The 18,474-nt window shown below is 41.9% G+C and overlaps 1 protein-coding gene across 3 annotated transcripts in view; it reads right to left on the bottom strand.

Annotated features, from left to right (window-relative positions):
- Positions 1-18,474, bottom strand: part of dlgap4b (discs, large homolog-associated protein 4b) — a 135,723-nt gene that overhangs the window by 29,070 nt on the left and 88,179 nt on the right. The window contains exons 3-8 of one of the 3 annotated variants that reach the window (XM_079882972.1): positions 13,784-14,275; positions 10,489-11,288; positions 9,722-9,945; positions 6,465-6,563; positions 4,481-4,631; positions 3,475-3,715 (exon numbers count right to left, since the gene is read on the bottom strand). In XM_079882972.1, the coding sequence (XP_079739098.1) occupies positions 3,475-3,715; positions 4,481-4,631; positions 6,465-6,563; positions 9,722-9,945; positions 10,489-11,288; positions 13,784-14,207 (1,939 nt within the window). In that variant the 5' untranslated portion in view covers positions 14,208-14,275. The remainder of the gene's footprint in view (positions 1-3,474; positions 3,716-4,480; positions 4,632-6,464; positions 6,564-9,721; positions 9,946-10,488; positions 11,289-13,783; positions 14,276-18,474) is intronic. The other 2 variants (XM_079882973.1, XM_079882974.1) reach the window with 2 other exon arrangements.

Raw genomic sequence — 18,474 nt, 5'->3', positions numbered from 1 at the left:
AATCCCACGGAGAAATACAATCGTTGGCCGTGAAATATAATTGGAAAATACGTCAAATAATTTGCCATATTAAAGAATGCCACAATTCTAAAGCAAAAACTCACATGTGTGAATTTATTCGTGCGTTAATGTCGTTCCGCATCATATGAACAGAAGTATCTGGTTCTCACCTGCTCTCGCGCTGGAAACGATGCTCAACTCGTCGCTGTTTCGCGCATATAAAGAGATTTATATCAACGCACCATCATCACCATCATCATAAGAGCGTCCACGTCGCGGAAAGAAAGAACCGTGTGCTGGAAACGCCTTCGTGACATGCAGTGGAGTATTGTTGAAGGAAACAACGCATCAGGAATCGCCATTTGACAAACGAGCTGTCAGTCATTTTTTGCGTGTAGGCGATTGGTCAAAAGACCGCTAGATCCCGCCTCTTAAATATGTGACGAAAATACTAGAGCCCGCCCCGTTCTGATAATAGTAGTGAATGAAATGGAGAGGGGGCGGGTCTCTCTCTCTCTCTCTCTCTCTCTCTCTCTCTCTCTCTCTCTCTCTCTCTCTCTCTCTCTCTCTCTCTCTCTCTCTCTCTCTCTCTCTCTCTCTCTCTCTCTCTCTCTCTCTCTCTGCAGTAGGCTAGCATACAATACAAAAATACATTATATAATTGAGCAGAGTATATAAAACCCCCCAATACATTTCACAAAAGGAAGCAACATACAAAATAAATACATAAATATTCTAAATGTATGCAACTCCATTCATAAATTTACATTAGACACAAAAAAAAAAAACATCAAATCTAAAGGGAGATTTTGTCACCAAGTTCATGACACATGGAAGACTGGGGCTAGATATCATATGGTTCTCATGTTCTTATGTTTCATAATTGTTTTAATGATTAATTTGACTGAAAAGCCTATAATAGGGCAGTTCCATTATAACAAATTACCATTAATAATGGGACAAGCATGAGCTGCTGTTGGGGCAGGCTGTCACAAAATGTGTGTTTCCTTTATCCCGGGAAATGTGTGTGTGTGTAGATGTTAGAATTAACTCATTGTTCAACTACATAAATGCATAAAAATAAAAAGTGCTTAAAATACAAACTTTTGAATGACTGACTTTTGCATTTCAAACTTTATTGCACTTCAGCTTATTTTGTCATTAGATCAACAACATGACTCATCCTTTATTTTTATTTAAAATATGGGGAAAATAAATGTTGCATGTTTAATATTAACAGATGCATGAATTCTTGAAATCCAGTTTTTTCTTCTTCTTGTGACAGAAGCCATCCAGAGGTGTTTTATTATGTTTATTGCGGTCAGACTGTATCTGATGTCTGCGATACTAACTCAAGCGTAGCGTCAGTTCTGGCAGGTCACGCTAGTCAAGCTCGCATCAGCTGACTTACAGCTGTTCCACGTCTACCTATAGGAATACGACGCCTATCACTGTATACGCTCCTTCAGTATTATCGCGTTTCTCAGGAGCGGATTACCCTCCTCCCTCCCCAGCTCCTCCTGTCCAGTCAGAATTTGGCATTCTGATTCTCCTTTGAATCAGACTAAATTCTCGAATTATGTTGTACATTCAAAATGTGGTGACACTTAAACTTATATTTGTACCGTTTATGTGTCTATTAAACACTAATTTAATGTTACCAAAAAAAAATTGGGTTGGGTTGATTTTCCCACACTTTTCTGAGAGCCTTTATTCTCCCCTCCCACAAACGCTTGGATTCGCTGCGGGATGGAATGTTCACGTTCATGTTTGAAAGTCACAGAAACCACTTAGACTAGAGTGAATGATGTGTTTTAATGTTATTATCATACTTTCGGTGATGTGTCTGTGTTTATGTTTCGGTGCACTGACACACGCTCACCTACTCTTACCCCCGGCTCTCTGTGCGCCGCTGTTGCCTGGAAAAGGCAGCGTGTCGGCAACATGAAGGTCCCCTGTGACTGCTGGTAGATGATATAGTACGACCTTATTTGTAGTTTTATAAAATAATGCATTTCTCATGGCCGGTTTTCAGGGATGACTTAAAGGGATACTTCAGGATTTAGCATTAAGCTTTGTATCAGTAGAAAACCCGTAGTGTTTTCGAATTACCGCGCTTTCCACCCTCATATCCCCCTGAGATGAGAGATTTATGTATTTTTTGTCTGGAAAAAATCCTCCGATGACGCAAAAATCACCATTTTGCGTCATCGGAGGATTTTTTGGCCAGAGGCTAAAGACTACAGCCAGTAGATGGCGCTGTCCCGCATGTTCTCAACCCGCCCATAGGAGGTGGGATCTCACTCACAGAATGTACACAGTGTCAGCCGTATTTCTTTGGAAGCTAAGCTAGCAGGCTCTTGTTCTGTGGAGAAAGCTGAGTAGTAGGGGTTACCATCCTCTTTTTCCCGGACATGTCCGGCCGTCGAGATCGTCCAAAATGTCCGGGATTCGGCTTTTGCTTTCTGTAATCGCCATTCATTGTTTACATGCACACCTTTTGTTTCAATCTAACTGAATTCATTCCGATTGGTGAATCTGAATGTAGTGTTTACATGAACGCTAAACAAGTGATCGGTTGATGTGCTTTTTAACATTGCTAAGAAAATTCCCGCTCCTCCGTCGCTCATCGGTAATCACGCCACCGGCCTCGCGTCGTTCTCCCGCGCCCCTCAGCCTCGTCCTGCTCGCCACAGTGAACATAATGAATGGCGACTGTAGAACAGCAAACCCATATCCCGGACATTTTGGGCGATCTCAAAATCCCGGGCAGACTCGTCACGGAGACTCACTAGTAGCCTAGTCTTGTTGTTTAACTGCGCGCTCTTACCGGTAGGCGTGGCTTGGGCGTGGCCTCCTAGGGCAGCGAAGCAAGTGCATTCTGGGAGTTGTTGTCTTTCATCCACATAAGCCAAAAATACATTTTCTGGCTTTTCTCAGTCTAGAAATCTCCAAATTCAAAAATAATTTCACATTTCTACTACATAAATGACCCATTTTAAACACACATTCATCTTTCCAGAGGTGAAGTATCCCTTTAACTCCAGACATGACTCCCGCTTCTTCTCGGATTCGAGAAAGGGGGGGGGGGGGGCTAGGTCGAGTTTTGGTACAAGACACCCATTGGTTACCCGGGTTCTACGTAGCAAAATACATCAAATTCTAACTGGCCCGTTTAGCTGGGAGGCGGTCTAGTTTTGTAGGGGGTGGAGAAATGGCGGCAGTGAGCGATTTCATATTTTCACAGCTTTTAATTTGCACCCCCGAGCCTATATGACACACAGAATCCCATAAAACCCATTTTCACCATATGGGACCTTTAACGATATCTGCATTACATTCATGTTGGTTCTGTTCTGTTATTGCTGCATGGATGCGCAGGGAGTTCTTGCCCAGAACAGAACCATACCGCCAATCCAAACTGTATGCTAACTGTCAATCGTAATTGACGGTAGTGGTCCTGACAGAACTCACCGGTGTTGTTGCTGTAGGTGCGTACGGTTGTGGTGGCGGTGGGCGGCGGTGAATCAGAATCCATTGATGCCGTGTCGTCGTCGTCTTGAGAACAGCCCGCCTGAATGGCACGAAGGTAGCTGTGGCTGCGGGACCGGAAGCATGTGGGCATGGGCATATCAGGAGGCTCAGCGCATCGGGAGTGAGGATGCATGTCTTCCAGCTCATCTCCGTAATGCCGGCTCAACTCCATGTCTCGCATCTGGAGGGGCAGCGGAGGGAAATGTGGGTTGGCACGATTAAAAACGAACATTAATGAGTGCACAGTGTGATTGGTGTGTGCATGCATTCGAAACCTTCATGAGACTAGAGCATTTTTATCTGTTCAGTTACTAATTAGTCATTTAGCTGATTCATGTGCAAGGTTTCTCATCTTTTGCAGTGATAATCTCAAAGGTCACAAGAGACACAGATAACTCAGCCCATTAATGAAGTTATTTAACAGACAGACTCATCATTTTCGGTGCAAATTGTGTTGGGTATTAATCTCTTTACTCATGTAATTATGATGCTTCAGATGATTTTCTGCTCAGTCCGTGTCATTGTGTACAGGTGAACTCATCATCAGCCGCATCTGTCGTCCTGCGACACAAAACCTTCTGATAAAAAGTTTTTTTTCCTCCATTCTGTCACTTGGTTCCTCGGCACTGTCACCTTTTTCACCTTTGGCTTTTGGCTTGCTTTGTTGGGGACATTTAATTTAATTTAATATTCAACAATATTGTTGATCTGCTTGCATTGACAACTGAACTGAGCTGGATATATATATAAATGAACTAAATTAATAACTTGTTTACAACAAAAATGAACCATCACTGAACTTACTTAAGCTGGACTGTGACGCTATTTTCTTCTAGAAACAAACTTTGTTACATTATTTTCCTGTTATCTCTGTAAAGCTGCTTTGAAATGATCTGTATTGTAAAAAGCGCTATATAAATAAAGGTGACTTGATGAACTTTCTGACCTGACTGATGCAGCTGCCGCGTCCCAGTGTGCTGCAGCCCTGACTGAACTGGTCATCATCATCCCAGTTTGGGAACGGAGAACCGCCTCCAATGCAGTCCAGGTTATCCAGACTGCGATTCCCAGAGTACTCCCGCAGAGAAGGAAGACAACTGAGGACGGGAAGGGGAGAGAAGAGAACAGGCAGGAGATGAGAGAGCATCAGATGAGGGAACTCTATAATCTATAATCTACTGCAGGGGTTTTCAAACTGAGGCCACAAGGGGGAGCTTCGGGGTCCGTGGAAATGTGTAGAGAAAAACATTGTAAAAAGATTTATTTTTTTATAAATAAATTAAAATACATTAAAATAAGTAAATAAATGAGTACATAAATAAATAAACAAATACATATTAATAACAGATTTAAAATATTAATAAAAAATAAACCTGATCATATAGTACCATAATGAGTAAAAAATTGTATTAGTGTAACCTAATAAATATATTTCAAATAATATTTTAACATATTTGTAATTAATATTGCATTTTTATACAATAAACTTTATAGACGCCTTTTAAATGTAGGAATGGTCCCTTGCATGATGACCATCATCTTTGGGGGTCCATGGCATCCAAACGTTTGAAAACCCCTGATCTATTACACAAAAAGCAAATGGAAATAGTGAAGCTGTAACGCCACTACTGAAGAAATATTTATTTATTAGGACATGTAATATCTTTCCAGTTTTCTGTTTAAAAAATGAATCCATTCATCTGATCCAATCACTCATCCAATTATCCATCAGCCATCCATTCTTTTAATCATCCATCCTATCATCTATCCATCCATCCATCCATCCATCCATCCATCCATTCTTTTAATCATCCATCCAATCATCTATCATCCATCCATCCATCCATCCATTCAATCATTCATCCATCCATCCATCCATCCATCCCTCCAATCACTCATCCAATTATCCATTCAATCATCCAATCATTCATCCATCCATCCATCCATCCATTCAATCGTTCATCCATCCATCCATCCATCCATTCAATCGTTCATCCATCCATCCATCCATCCATCCATTCAATCGTTCATCCATCCATCCATCCATCCATCCAATCATTCATCCATCCATCCATCCATCCCTCCAACTATTCATCCAATTATCCATTCAATCTTCCATCCATCAATCCAAACATCCATCCATTATTTTAATCATCCATCCTATCATCCATCCATCCATCCATCCATCCATTCAATCATTCATCCATCCATCCATCCATCCATCCATCCCTCCAATCACTCATCCAATTATCCATTCAATCATCTATCCATCCATCATCAATCCATCCATCCATCCATTCAATCGTTCATCCATCCATCCATCCATCCATCCATCCATCCATCCATCCAATCATTCATCCATCCATCCATCCATCCCTCCAACTATTCATCCAATTATCCATTCAATCTTCCATCCATCAATCCAAACATCCATCCATTCTTTTAATCATCCATCCAGGCTGATTGGTGTCATTAGTCTGGTGACCACTTGAGACCTGAAAATTGCTGCATAGAGAGATATTTCCTCAAAAGGTCAAACACACTCTCCAATCAGACTGAAGCGACACCGCTAATGACCAATCAGCAAAGTACCGTTTCCACTCGTCGTCTTATCAGAGCTTTTATAGCAGTTAGGATGAGCATTAGCAGAGCTTACAAACTCTGAGGATGCTTTCTCTCTCCCCAAATATCATTAGTCTGCAATGGTGCAATGCAACCAAAACCCCAACATTAAATCCCACTTGTCCACAAATGGGCAGTACGGAGAAAGCAACCTCAGAGACTAAACATCTCAGAGTAGGAGAACTGTTTCAACAATGAGTCTTGGCCAATAGTAAACCAATTTTCAATCAGCACTCCTAATGTGAGAGGATTTGAGGAAAGCAGCGCTGGTGCGACGGCTTCTTCAGTCGGTCAGCCTCTGCACTGACCTGACAGAGCGCCCGATCTGCTGCAGGGTAGTAATGTTACGGAGGGGGGACCAGAGAGCCTCCAGATCCCCCTGAAGCATCGAGTAATCCAGCAGACGGCTGGAGAGAAGGCAGGGGTGCAGGGTAAGATGGGAGTGGGGAACGGGGAGGAGCTTTATATAGTACAGAAAGTGGGAGGTGCTTAAACTAGAAGAGGCGGGGCTTCAAACCAAGAGTCACTTTGAGTGAAGAATTCAAAAGAAGGGAAACTTATAACACACAGAGAGACAAAGGCTATGTTCAGAACAGCATACCATAGCCGCGTTTCCACCGAAATTACCCGGAACAATTTGTCCCAGGAACTTTTTTCCCCCCCAGACCTGTTGCTGTCTGCGTTTCCACTGCGGTATAAAGAACCGTGAAGATTAGGCAAATTAGTCCCGTGACGTAGGAATATGCGCTACTTTGCAGTTCCCGCTGGATTTCATCCACTGAATTTAAGCTTAATAAACTTGTCGTCGGTCCATCTGTCGTATTTTTTAAACTCCATTGTTGACTCGAATAGCAAACAAGTGTTCCTGCACGCACCGGTCCGCAACAGATGAAATGCTGCGTGGAGTCAACCAATCAAGATGCGGCCAATCAACCAATCAACCAATCAGCGTGTTCATTGCACAAGTCCCACCCCTGAAAGTTCCTGAACTTTGAAAAAGCACCACCTCACGAACAGGGACTTTCTGAGGGGGAAATATTTACCCGGAACTTCATTTAGACCCTGCAGTGGAAACACAGCGAGTCCCAGCCCAAAGTCCCTAGTTCCTGGGGAAAGTTCCTGCGGTGGAAATGCGGCTCAACATACTTACTATTACTATTTCAGCACAAGAAAATAAGTAGCCTATTCTATGAACTATATGCAAATTTTCTGTATGCATTGATACAGAATGTTCTGTTATCCCAGAATAACATACTATATTTGCTCACTGTGCAATAATTAATGAACCAGCCGTGAATCATTATTTGAATGAACTGGGAAAGGTATTTTTTAAACAAAATTTAACTAACATGATAATCGGATGTTTCTCACATGCATCGTGATGAGGTCATGTGGCAACAATGTAGCATGTTTGAAACATTATTTGTATAATATTGTTTCATTTACTTTTTTAAAAGTTTAATGATGGTTACATCATTTAAATGCTTTATTTACTATTATTAAAAATAGCAATCAGACTACAGTGTATACTGCATACTATTCAGTAATTCAATATTATTGCGAACACAGCCTAAATCAGGATTAGGAGAGGATGGCAAGCGGTGTAGGGTCAGTCTCACAAAAAACATGTCCTCCCAGTCATACTTTATCACAAAACCTAAACAATTGTGTAAAATTATACTGAAAATTAAGTATATTTGTAGAATGTTTCAGTATTTTATTATTGTTAAATAAAACTAAAACTATAAAACAAGCTTAAATATAAATAGACTGAAAAATGTAAATTAAAAACTTGAAAGATTTCACTTAAGTTAAATTATCAAACTAAAACTGGTATAAAAATAAATTAAAGCTAAATAGAAATATTAATGGCAATGGCATCAATCTAATTAAAATAAAATTATTAAAACTTGAACTTGAAAATTATAAAGGAAAACTGAAAATATAAAAATAAAATTTAATTCAAAATATCAATAAGTACTATATATTTAGTCAAATATTTTATTTAGCTAAAATAGCACTGGGGTCGTTGTACTAATGCAATGAGATTCATCCAGCACTGATGCAATTATTCATTTAAATCAGCATAAATGAAAGGTACCACAACCAATGTAATAAATATTTTACAATTAATACAAAACTTAAATTTGAGACTCATGTTGGAATGAAACAAATCATATGCGTTTTTGAGATTAATATGTATTTACATTGACATGTACATTACATTTACATTCATTCATGTACACAACGTGATCTAATATTTACCAGACACCTGTGGGGGGGGGGCAGAGTTCATGTCCACAAGCTCCACAAAAATAGCAATATTGCTGTTTAGGAGCTTTGCTGTTTTTAGTGTAACGGAGGCCAGCTAGTAGTCACTGTGCGAGTAAAACCTCACTCCTCTGATCTCAATAGGACAGATGCTAGAGGCTGCAGTCTTTAGCCTCCTTGTCAGAGCGTCTGACTCTCACGTCGGAGACTCGGGTTCGAGGCCCAGAGCGGGGCGAGTAGGACCCAGGTTTGAGGCCCAGAGCGGGGTGAGTAGGACCCGGGTTTGAGGCACAGAGAGGGGTGAGTAGGACCCGGGTTTGAGGCCCAGAGCGGGGTGAGTAGGACCCGGGTTTGAGGCCCAGAGCGGGGTGAGTAGGACCCGGGTTTGAGGCACAGAGAGGGGTGAGTAGGACTCGGGTTTGAGGCACAGAGCGGGGTGAGTAGGACCCGGGTTTGAGGCCCAGAGCGGGGTGAGTAGGACTCGGGTTTGAGGCACAGAGAGGGGTGAGTAGGACCCGGGTTTGAGGCCCAGAGCGGGGCGAGTAGGACCCAGGTTTGAGGCCCAGAGCGGGGTGAGTAGGACCCGGGTTTGAGGCCCAGAGCGGGGCGAGTAGGACCCAGGTTTGAGGCCCAGAGCGGGGTGAGTAGGACCCGGGTTTGAGGCCCAGAGCGGGGCGAGTAGGACCCAGGTTTGAGGCCCAGAGCGGGGTGAGTAGGACCCGGGTTTGAGGCCCAGAGTGGGGTGAGTAGGACTCGGGTTTGAGGCACAGAGAGGGGTGAGTAGGACCCAGGTTTGAGGCACAGAGCGGGGCGAGTAGGACTCGGGTTTGAGGCCCAGAGCGGGGCGAGTAGGACTCGGGTTTGAGGCCCAGAGCGGGGTGAGTAGGACCCGGGTTTGAGGCCCAGAGCAGGGCGAGTAGGACCCGGGTGGAGGGGTTACACATGTGAGCAGGAGAAAGATTGTGGAGAAGTACAGCATATGGAGAGGGAGAGAGACTAGCTGTGCTTAATCTAGCACATGAACAAGCACAGCTGGATTCTGAGTGTGTTTGAGAGAGAAATAAACACAGGAAAACTCATCCGGATACAGAAGGCATGAAATAAAGCACCTTCCAGTCTTTGTCGTCTTGACAGAAAACCAGTGTGTGTTTCTGTGTTTGTACCCTATTATATCTCCAGCCTTCGGCACAGAAACAGGTCGCTGGGGTTTTGCATACAATGTATTAATGTTTTAATAGACAGATTGTAAAGAACTGAAAAATAATATGTGTGTGCATTAAACATGTGCACTTACTTTCTAGAGGGGAACTGGTCACTTAGTGATTGCTGTGTTGCGCGTAAGTAGCTCTGCCTCCGTGCGGTGCTTTTCGGTGAAGGTTTGGGACTCATATCGGAGTCGTCGCTATCCTCAAGGTCGGCCATGGCTTTCACGTAACTGCCGCTACGCATCCGTCTACAGGGGATCTCACCCATGGGAACGCTTCTGCCCAGAGTCCCGGTCCACTCGGTGGAGGGCATCTGGACAAACACCAGAGAACACCATCAGACAAACATTTTTGTTGTGTTTTTGTTATTGAGAGGAAAGCGTGCAGCACATACATATTCATCTTAATGCTGCTTCCAGTTCACCATAGAAAAGGTATATCTTCTTTTTACCCCAGATAAACATTGCCATGAGCATATCAGGGCATTTAAACATTTGCAGTATATACTTTGGGTTTGACACACCTTATCTAATGACACTCTACCGCTCCCTTGTCTACTGAGGTTTGATACCACCACAGTAAACACAATGAAGGTCCATGCACAATGAGTCCGAAATTCTCGTCCGACATTTCCACACGTTAAAAAATAAACACGACCTCATGTTATGTCAATCACGCTTACACACTGCCTCCGAAACTTTCATCCGTCATAAAAAAATCAGATCGGGTTCGATTTTCAGCGTTTTTCGCATCCGTAGCAAGCTTTTTGAGAGGTGTTTTGACACTTCAGAGCCACCGAATGACGAATACGAAAAAACGCATTCGGACCTTAACTGTGTTTAATTCATGCACTCACCCTCCCTCGCACCTGCAGTAAGTGGCAGCCCAGATCCTGCTGGACAGACTTGGACTTCAGGAGGGTTCGATCCAGCGTGGCGGATCCCTTGTGGCACATTTGCCTGGAGGGTCCTAACGTAAGCGTGGACCAGGGTCCCGCTTTACTAAAGTTCCCATCAAAGACCGGCCCTCTCCCTCCTCCTCCGACTCCACCACCACCAACACCTCCAGGTCCCGGGAGTGCCGGGAGCCCCTGGTGCTTGAGGTCACTGTTACTCTTTGAAGATTTCAGCGTGTGCTCGCTGATGGTGCTGTAGCCCTGCATGAAGTACCTGGACGCCACTTGGCCCTCCGGTCCCGGCCCCGGTCCCGATCCCACCCCTTGCCGGCCCAAAGTCATCATAGCCATGGGGTTTCTATAGTTACTTATATCGCTGTCCAAATCGTCAGAACTCCAGTATCCGGACATATTGGATCGAGGCCTCCGTTTGGCCGTCCCTTCGCTCTTCGCCCGGTCTTTACTTTTACTCCGATGATGTTTGTCATCGCTGCCTGATGATCTGCTGTTGCGACCGTTCATGTTACCCTTGATGGCGGAGTTTTCCAGCGACTGAGATTTAGCAAAGAGTTTCTGGACGGAGTGAACTAAATAGCGTATTTTTCCCGGACTGTCCGTGCGCTGCTGTTGTTGCTGTTTCGTGGCTGTCACGGCGGTGCTGCGATGGTACTGTAACGTGCTGAAGCCGTCCTGTTGTCCCGGAAGCTGCTTCTCAAACTGGTCCAGGAGATTGGGTGGCAACCGGTTCATCTTTCCGGCCCCTAAACGGAAAAAGAGCAAGAGAGTCGATAATCAGGAAGAACTCTATTGACATTAATCATAATCCCTGTCAAATGCAGTAAAAATCAATTGTGGCGGGTAACGCTGTCAAATCACTAGCCAATTTGGTTTGTTACTTATTACGTTTACTCACTTTGCTGGGGACATTCATGTAAGCAAAATCTGCGCAGATTTAGCGCAAATACTCAACTCGTGAGTCATCATATTAAATACAGCGAATTGCGCAGAATCTGTTCGTATCTAGCTTACTTGAACATTCACGTCACTATGCAAAAAATAACGGCACGCTTGTTCAGTTGCATTGAAGCAATAGTGAATATCAAAAAGCATTTGGTTAACAGAAAATACATTGTTATTTTCCAACATCCTAAACTTTTTTTGTTCTTTATGTTCTTTGTCCTGTATTGATCTGTCCACCTAAAACACATTTTTGGTGAAAAGGATGAGGATGAAAGAGGAAGGAAGGAGATGGCTGGATGACAGAATTTGGTTTAAATAAGAAATGAATGTATGAAATCTAAATTATACATATACAGTACCAGTCAAAAGTTTGGAAACATTACTATTTTTAATGTTTTTGAAAGAAGTCTCTTATGCTCATCAAGCCTGCAGTTAAAAAAAAAAAAAAAAAAAAAAAACAGTAATATTGTGAAATATTATTACAATTTAAAATAATGGTTCTCTTTTTTAATATATTTTAAAATGTAATTTATTTTTGTGATGCAAAGCTGAATTTTCATCAGCAAGTACTCCAGTCTTTGGTGTCTTATGATCCATTCTAATATGCTGATTTGATGCTCAGTTATTATCAATGATGGAAACAGTTGTGCTGTTTAATATATTTTTTTGGAATACTTTTTTCAGGATTCATTGATGAGTAAAACGTTAACAGCATTTATTCATAAAAACAGCATTTATTCAAAATAAAAACATTTCTAACAATATAAATCGTTACCATCACCTTTTATCAATTTAACGCATCCTTGTTGAATTAAAGTACTAATTTATTAAAAAAATTGTTATTGTTCCCAAACTTTTGAACGGTAGTGTATATTGTTACAAAAGATTTCTATTCTAAATAAATACAGTTCTTTTTAACTTTTTATTCATCAAACAATCCTGAAAAAAGTATCTCAGGTTATAAAAAAAATATTAAGCAGCACAACTGTTTCCAACATTGATCATAAATCAGCATATTAGAATGATTTCTGAAGGATCATAAGACACCAAAGACTGGAGTACTTGCTGATGAAAATTCAGCTTTGCATCACAAAAATAAATTACATTTTAAAGTATATTAAAAAAGAGAACCATTATTTTAAATTGTAATAATATTTCATAATATTACTGTTGTTTTTTTTTGTTTTGTTTTTTTAACTGCAGGCTTGATGAGCATAAGAGACTTCTTTCAAAAACATTAAAAATAGTAACGTTTCCAAACTTTTGACTGGTACTGTATATACACTGTGACATAGTTAATCTGGTTTATTTCTTCTTTTTTTCTTTGGCTAGTAGAAGTTCTGAATGGCCGGTAACCTAAATATTTAAAAGCCAAATTGGCCGTTGAGTGAAAAAGTTAATTTCATCCCTGATCATAATCAACGTAATTATGTATGTGAAACCCTTTCAGTTCAACTCGCCCCGCTCCGAGCGGGAACCAAACCAGCGTCTCCAGTATGAGAGGCGGGCACGCTAACAAGGATGCTAAAGACTGCAGTCAGTCGCTAGTGTGCCTCTTGAGATCAGGACAGTGAAGTTTACATGCATAGCTTTCACAAGCTGGTGTCCATTACATATGTTGAGTAAGGTCTTAACGAAAAGAAGTCATGTAGAAGACAATTTTGGGTAACACTTTACAATAAGGTTCATTAGTTAACATTAGTTAACTACCTTAGTTAACATGAACTAAGAATGAACAATACTTCTTCAACATTTATTAATCTTAGTTAATATTAATTTCAACATTTACAAATACATAATTAAAATCAATGGTTTAATTTGTTAACATTAGTTAATGCACTGTGAACTAAAATGAACAAACAATGAAGAGCTGTAGATTAATAAATGCTGTAACAAATGTTATCATGTTCATGTTAGTTAATAAATTAACTAATGTTAACTTATGAACCTTATTGTACAGTGTTACCCAATTTTGTTCCTCAGATCAACTTTTAAGTTTCTCAACTTGGAGAAAGTTATTCGCCAACCAGCACTTAACCTCAGTCAAACATTCGTGCAGGGACTGACAGGCACATTTATGCCCATGCTTCAGTGGTAAATTAATTTGAGGATCATCCACATACAGATGATAGTGAATCCCAGATTTCTCAAAAAAAGAACCTAGATGGAGCATATAAAGGGAAAATAAAATTGGTCCCAAGATAGAACCCTGAGGAACCCCCCACACAAGAGGGGTAACAGTAGAAGAATAATGCCCTAAACTGACTGAAAGACAATTTCCAAGACAATTTCTTACCTGATATAGTCGCGGATCCACTGGTGATCATGGCGGTCCGTCCCACTCCGAGACCCATTCCCATGGACATAGACGTTCCCAGTGTCCCTGTGCTGATTCCCCCGATACTGTCGGCCGCCGAGTGACCGAACTCCCCCTGATCAAAGTGCGAGTTGTAGTGGATCCGGGGGAAGGTGCTGCTGGAGGACAGCTGGTTGTTGAGGGGCATCAGGCAGTCGGGCGGAAGACCTCCCGGGCCGGGCGACGGGGAGAAGTGGTGCGGGTCCAGGGTCCCGTAGTGGTCCATGGCTGCCGGTACGTGGAACGGGGTGCGAGACAGGGTGGAGGAGGCAGACGGGGGGTACAGGGGGTCCCGGTGACAGGGGGAACGGGGCGGCTCGCAGTTGGACGGGTGACGGGTGCGCTGGGGGGTGTAGCCCTTCATGGCAAAATGGGGCGATGCCCCCCCACCCTAGATGAGGAGCATGAGCCCATTGGGAAGAAACAGAAACCCTGGAGAAAAGCAGACGAGAAAGAATCAGAATATACACTGTAAAAGATGATTTTTCAAGGTTCTGAATCAAACAAGCATTATTGGAGTTTGCGATTTCAGTTTTTCTATAATTATTTGTGAAATTGACTAGCATTATGAATGAAAATGATTCCAAAGTAAATCTTACACCATTTTTTATCAGAGTTTGTGGTTGTTGTGTGTTAATCATTTATGAGTACTACTAATAGTGATGCTTTGCAAACATTACTTGTCTTTTGTGATAGACTGGCATGTCTACTGGCACGTGACTGGAATTTACATGAACGAAACTAATAATCTACTCATGCATTGTACATAGCCACAATTCAAATAGTGACATTAATGACATGGTGTGAAAGCCAAGTATGGTAAGTTAACCCCTACTCAGAATTTGTCCTCAGCATTTAACCCATCCAAGTTAGTGCACACTGATTCGTAGTGAACACACACGCTGCAAACCGATAACACACACACCCGGAGCCATTTTAGCTCCCAGGAAGCGATTGCGGGTTAGGTGACTTTCTCAAGAGAAAATTTCCTGTCTGTTTTAAGAATCGAACCCACAACATTCGGGTTACCAGTCTGACTCTCTAACCATTAGGCTACGACTGCCCTAGTCTCAGCCTCAGATGCCTCAAGTGCCTCAACACTTAACTGGAAACACTTCAGGAGTTTCGAAGTCGTCATCTGATTGATTGAATTCTACAGGATTTCCGGGAGATGTGTGTGTCGCGTTCTTTAATGGTCCGCCTGAAAACAAAGATGCCCTGATGCCAAACCCCCTCATGGAAGACTCAGCATAGACTCTTTATAATACGTTCAAGAGTTTTACACACCGGTCTGTTATTGTAGGGACACCGACGTTACATTTTCATGCCCCTAAACATTTCATGTCAGTCAGACGGTCCTTGGCCAATGAAAGCTGCTATGGAGTCCAGACCTTCTGCCATCAGTCTGAAGGTCTGACACGAGACTACAACTGCCCCAACTCTAGCTCTTTACCCTAACCTTACCCAACACAACTAAGTGCCTAACCTGAACCTTTACCCTAAACCTATCCTTGACCTAATTATAACCTTATCCCTAAAGCCAAGTCTTGACCCCCAAACAGGCCTTTAAGGTGGTGTCAGAAAGTGATGACCAGCCAAAATGTCGCCATTTTACTCTCTTTGTCCTCACTCCGAAGGTCTAAAACTCAAATTGGTCCTTACAAAGATAGTTGTCCAAACTACACACACACACACACACACACACACACACACACACACACACACACACACACACACACACACACACCATTAAGTCACTCCTTCCTGTAGTTTTTCTCTTCCTTTTGACCATCAGAATGATTGTGGTATAACACGTGACACAATTTTTCTTAAACCCATCTCTCTCTCTCATCACATGCCAGGATTGTGCTCACAGATGGGCTTCATGGAGGTAAATCGGATTGAATCGCTTGATTGCCCAGACCGTCTGCGCCGTGGCGTCACTCCTGAAAAACCTGCCTTCAGGAGACGAGCTTTAAGCTTTACAGGGATCAAAATCCTGCCTCAGTATCTAGATGTGAAAGAGCAGCCAGGGAAGGCAAACGGCACAGACGGCAGGAGACACAAGTGAGAGACACAGAAAAACAAAGAGTTAAGTGGACAGACGTGACAGTTGAAGCAGAGCCACCCATCAGCGGGACACACACACACAAAGCAATATGTTTCCAGTGAGATTTCAGCTGAACTGAGAACAAAACACAGGAGCCACAGATGAAGGCAGGTGATGGAACAGCAGAGAAAAGGTCGTTAAATCTCAGAAGACGACAAAAAGAGCATAACATGCTGTTTTCTGTAAAACGCGCACACTTACACTGCAAAAAACATGGTCTTAATCTTTTTAAACATGTAAAAATATCTAAATGTACAAAAAAAAAGCATGAAACAGAAGTTGCTCTAGTCTTTTCTTCCCTATTGTGACATATATCTGAGTGAATAAATGTGGGCGGCGTTTGATTGTGTCTGTGAGGAATTGATTGGATGGTTGTGGTTTGCTATTGGTGGATCTCATGTGAGTGACAGGTTATTGCTCCGCCCTCGTCATCAGAGAAGAGAAGAGATGCTGCAAGAGGGAGTTATTCTGATTCAAGATTACCAGGAACATAAATTTAAAACAATAATGATGTGCACTGATAAATCATTTATAATAAGTACTGCAATATTCCATAAAAATTTTGATTTCATGGTGACTTTAACAATGCAGATATTAGGCATTAGTCTAATATAGCCACATGCAGCCATTATCAGACTCCAGGTAGATTTGGAAAAGTGGAGAAAAGGACCAAAATCGCTGCTGATGCTGGTTATTTAATGGTCAATATCAACACACAGTTCAACAGCTTAGATGTTTTGCTTAGATACAGCGCCACCTAGAATCAGAACTAGAACCATGTGTCCTCAAAATGACATAGCATTTATTTAACAGTTATAAGCCTTCCCTAAAAATATATCTGCTAAACAATAAATTATTAAAAAAAAAATTTGATTTTTTTTTGTGGTCATAACCATCTCAAGATGATACAATCCAATTCTAATAGTGTATCTCACGTAACTTCCGAAAACTAAAAGAAGATTGATTTGCAAAAGTGATAATAATGGTTTTGATAGCAGAATAATGTGCAAATATGTCCAATTGTAAAAATAATGTCCAAAATTCTTTAAGCAAAATATGATTTCCTGTTTCTTTTCTTTTGTTTTTGGAGTGAAATATGACCTGTGCATTTGTCTGTATGTGTTTCTGATGTTGTGTTGTTCATCCCATCTGTCTTAAGCCTGAGGATCTGCTCAGACTCTAATAAACATGAATTAGTCGGATGCTGCTGTCACACACACACACACACACACACACACACACACACACACACACACACACACACACACACACACACACACACCTGTGTTCACTGGAGAATTAAAACAGTCTACACAGATTGTTAGTGTGAATGTTTAACTCTAGTTTACAGGCCATATTTTTCAGACTTGTTGGTCAAGCGTCACCATCTGCTGTGGAGTGTGAGGTGTGTTTAGCACAGGTGGGCTCTGATACACACACACACACACACACACACACACACACACACACACACACACACACACACACACACACACACACACACACACACACACACACACACACACACACACACACACACACACACACACACACACACAGGCTGCTCACTCATTCTGACAGCAGGGGGTGCTAAGAGGCAAAACATGGAGCTGGACCACCTGAAAATTATAACAAAACTCTCCTCGAGGAAGACTCTGAAGATGTGAAATCAAGTGAAATCATGTCAGGCTTGCAGTTATAAGCAACTGGTTCCACATTTAAATACAGACACAGGGACCCCAAAGAACACTTAAGTCATATCCCAATGTCTGAATTCCATTTTATTATGTAATAAAATATTAAATTAAATGCCTTTATGTCTGTCTCAAATACAGCTGGACACTTTTCTTCATCATCAAGTGTCAGTGTGTTCAATCAGCTGGTGTTCAACAAAAAGCCATTCTTACACAGATCCTGATCACAGATTGTGCAAATGACCCCCCCCCCACACACACACACACACACATATCATCATCATCATCATCATCATCATCATCATCTCAATGGATCAATTTGCCAGAGAAACATCTCAGTCAGACTGAGGAAACCATCTGTTCCCCTCACCCCCCCCCCCAAGCACACACACACACACACACACACACACACACACACACACACACACACACACACACACACACACACACACACACACACACACAATCTCTCTCACACCTCTTTCTCACTTTCTATCACTCTCTTTCCCCCCAGACTCCATCTACCCATCTACAAGAGACAAGAACATAAAGACGCCATCATCACACAAATAATCTGACACACAGACACACAGACACACAGACAGACAGACAGATTTCTTCTGTTGAACATAAAAAGTAAAAGATATTTTGAAGAATGTTTGTAACCAAACAGTTGATGGTCCCCATTGACTTACATAGTATTTTTTTTCCTATGGTGTCCATCGACTGTCTGGTTACCAACATTCTTCAAAATATCTTCTTTTGTGTTCAACAGAAGAAAGATAATTCATTCAGGTTTGGAACAACTTGAGGGTGAGTAAATGATG

The sequence above is a fragment of the Squalius cephalus genome, assembly GCF_949319135.1.
Source record: "Squalius cephalus genome assembly, chromosome: 10".
NCBI classification, from domain to species: Eukaryota; Metazoa; Chordata; class Actinopteri; order Cypriniformes; family Leuciscidae; genus Squalius; species Squalius cephalus.
The sequence above is the reverse complement of the archived record's forward strand: the minus strand, read 5'-3'. Positions and strand labels throughout refer to the sequence as shown.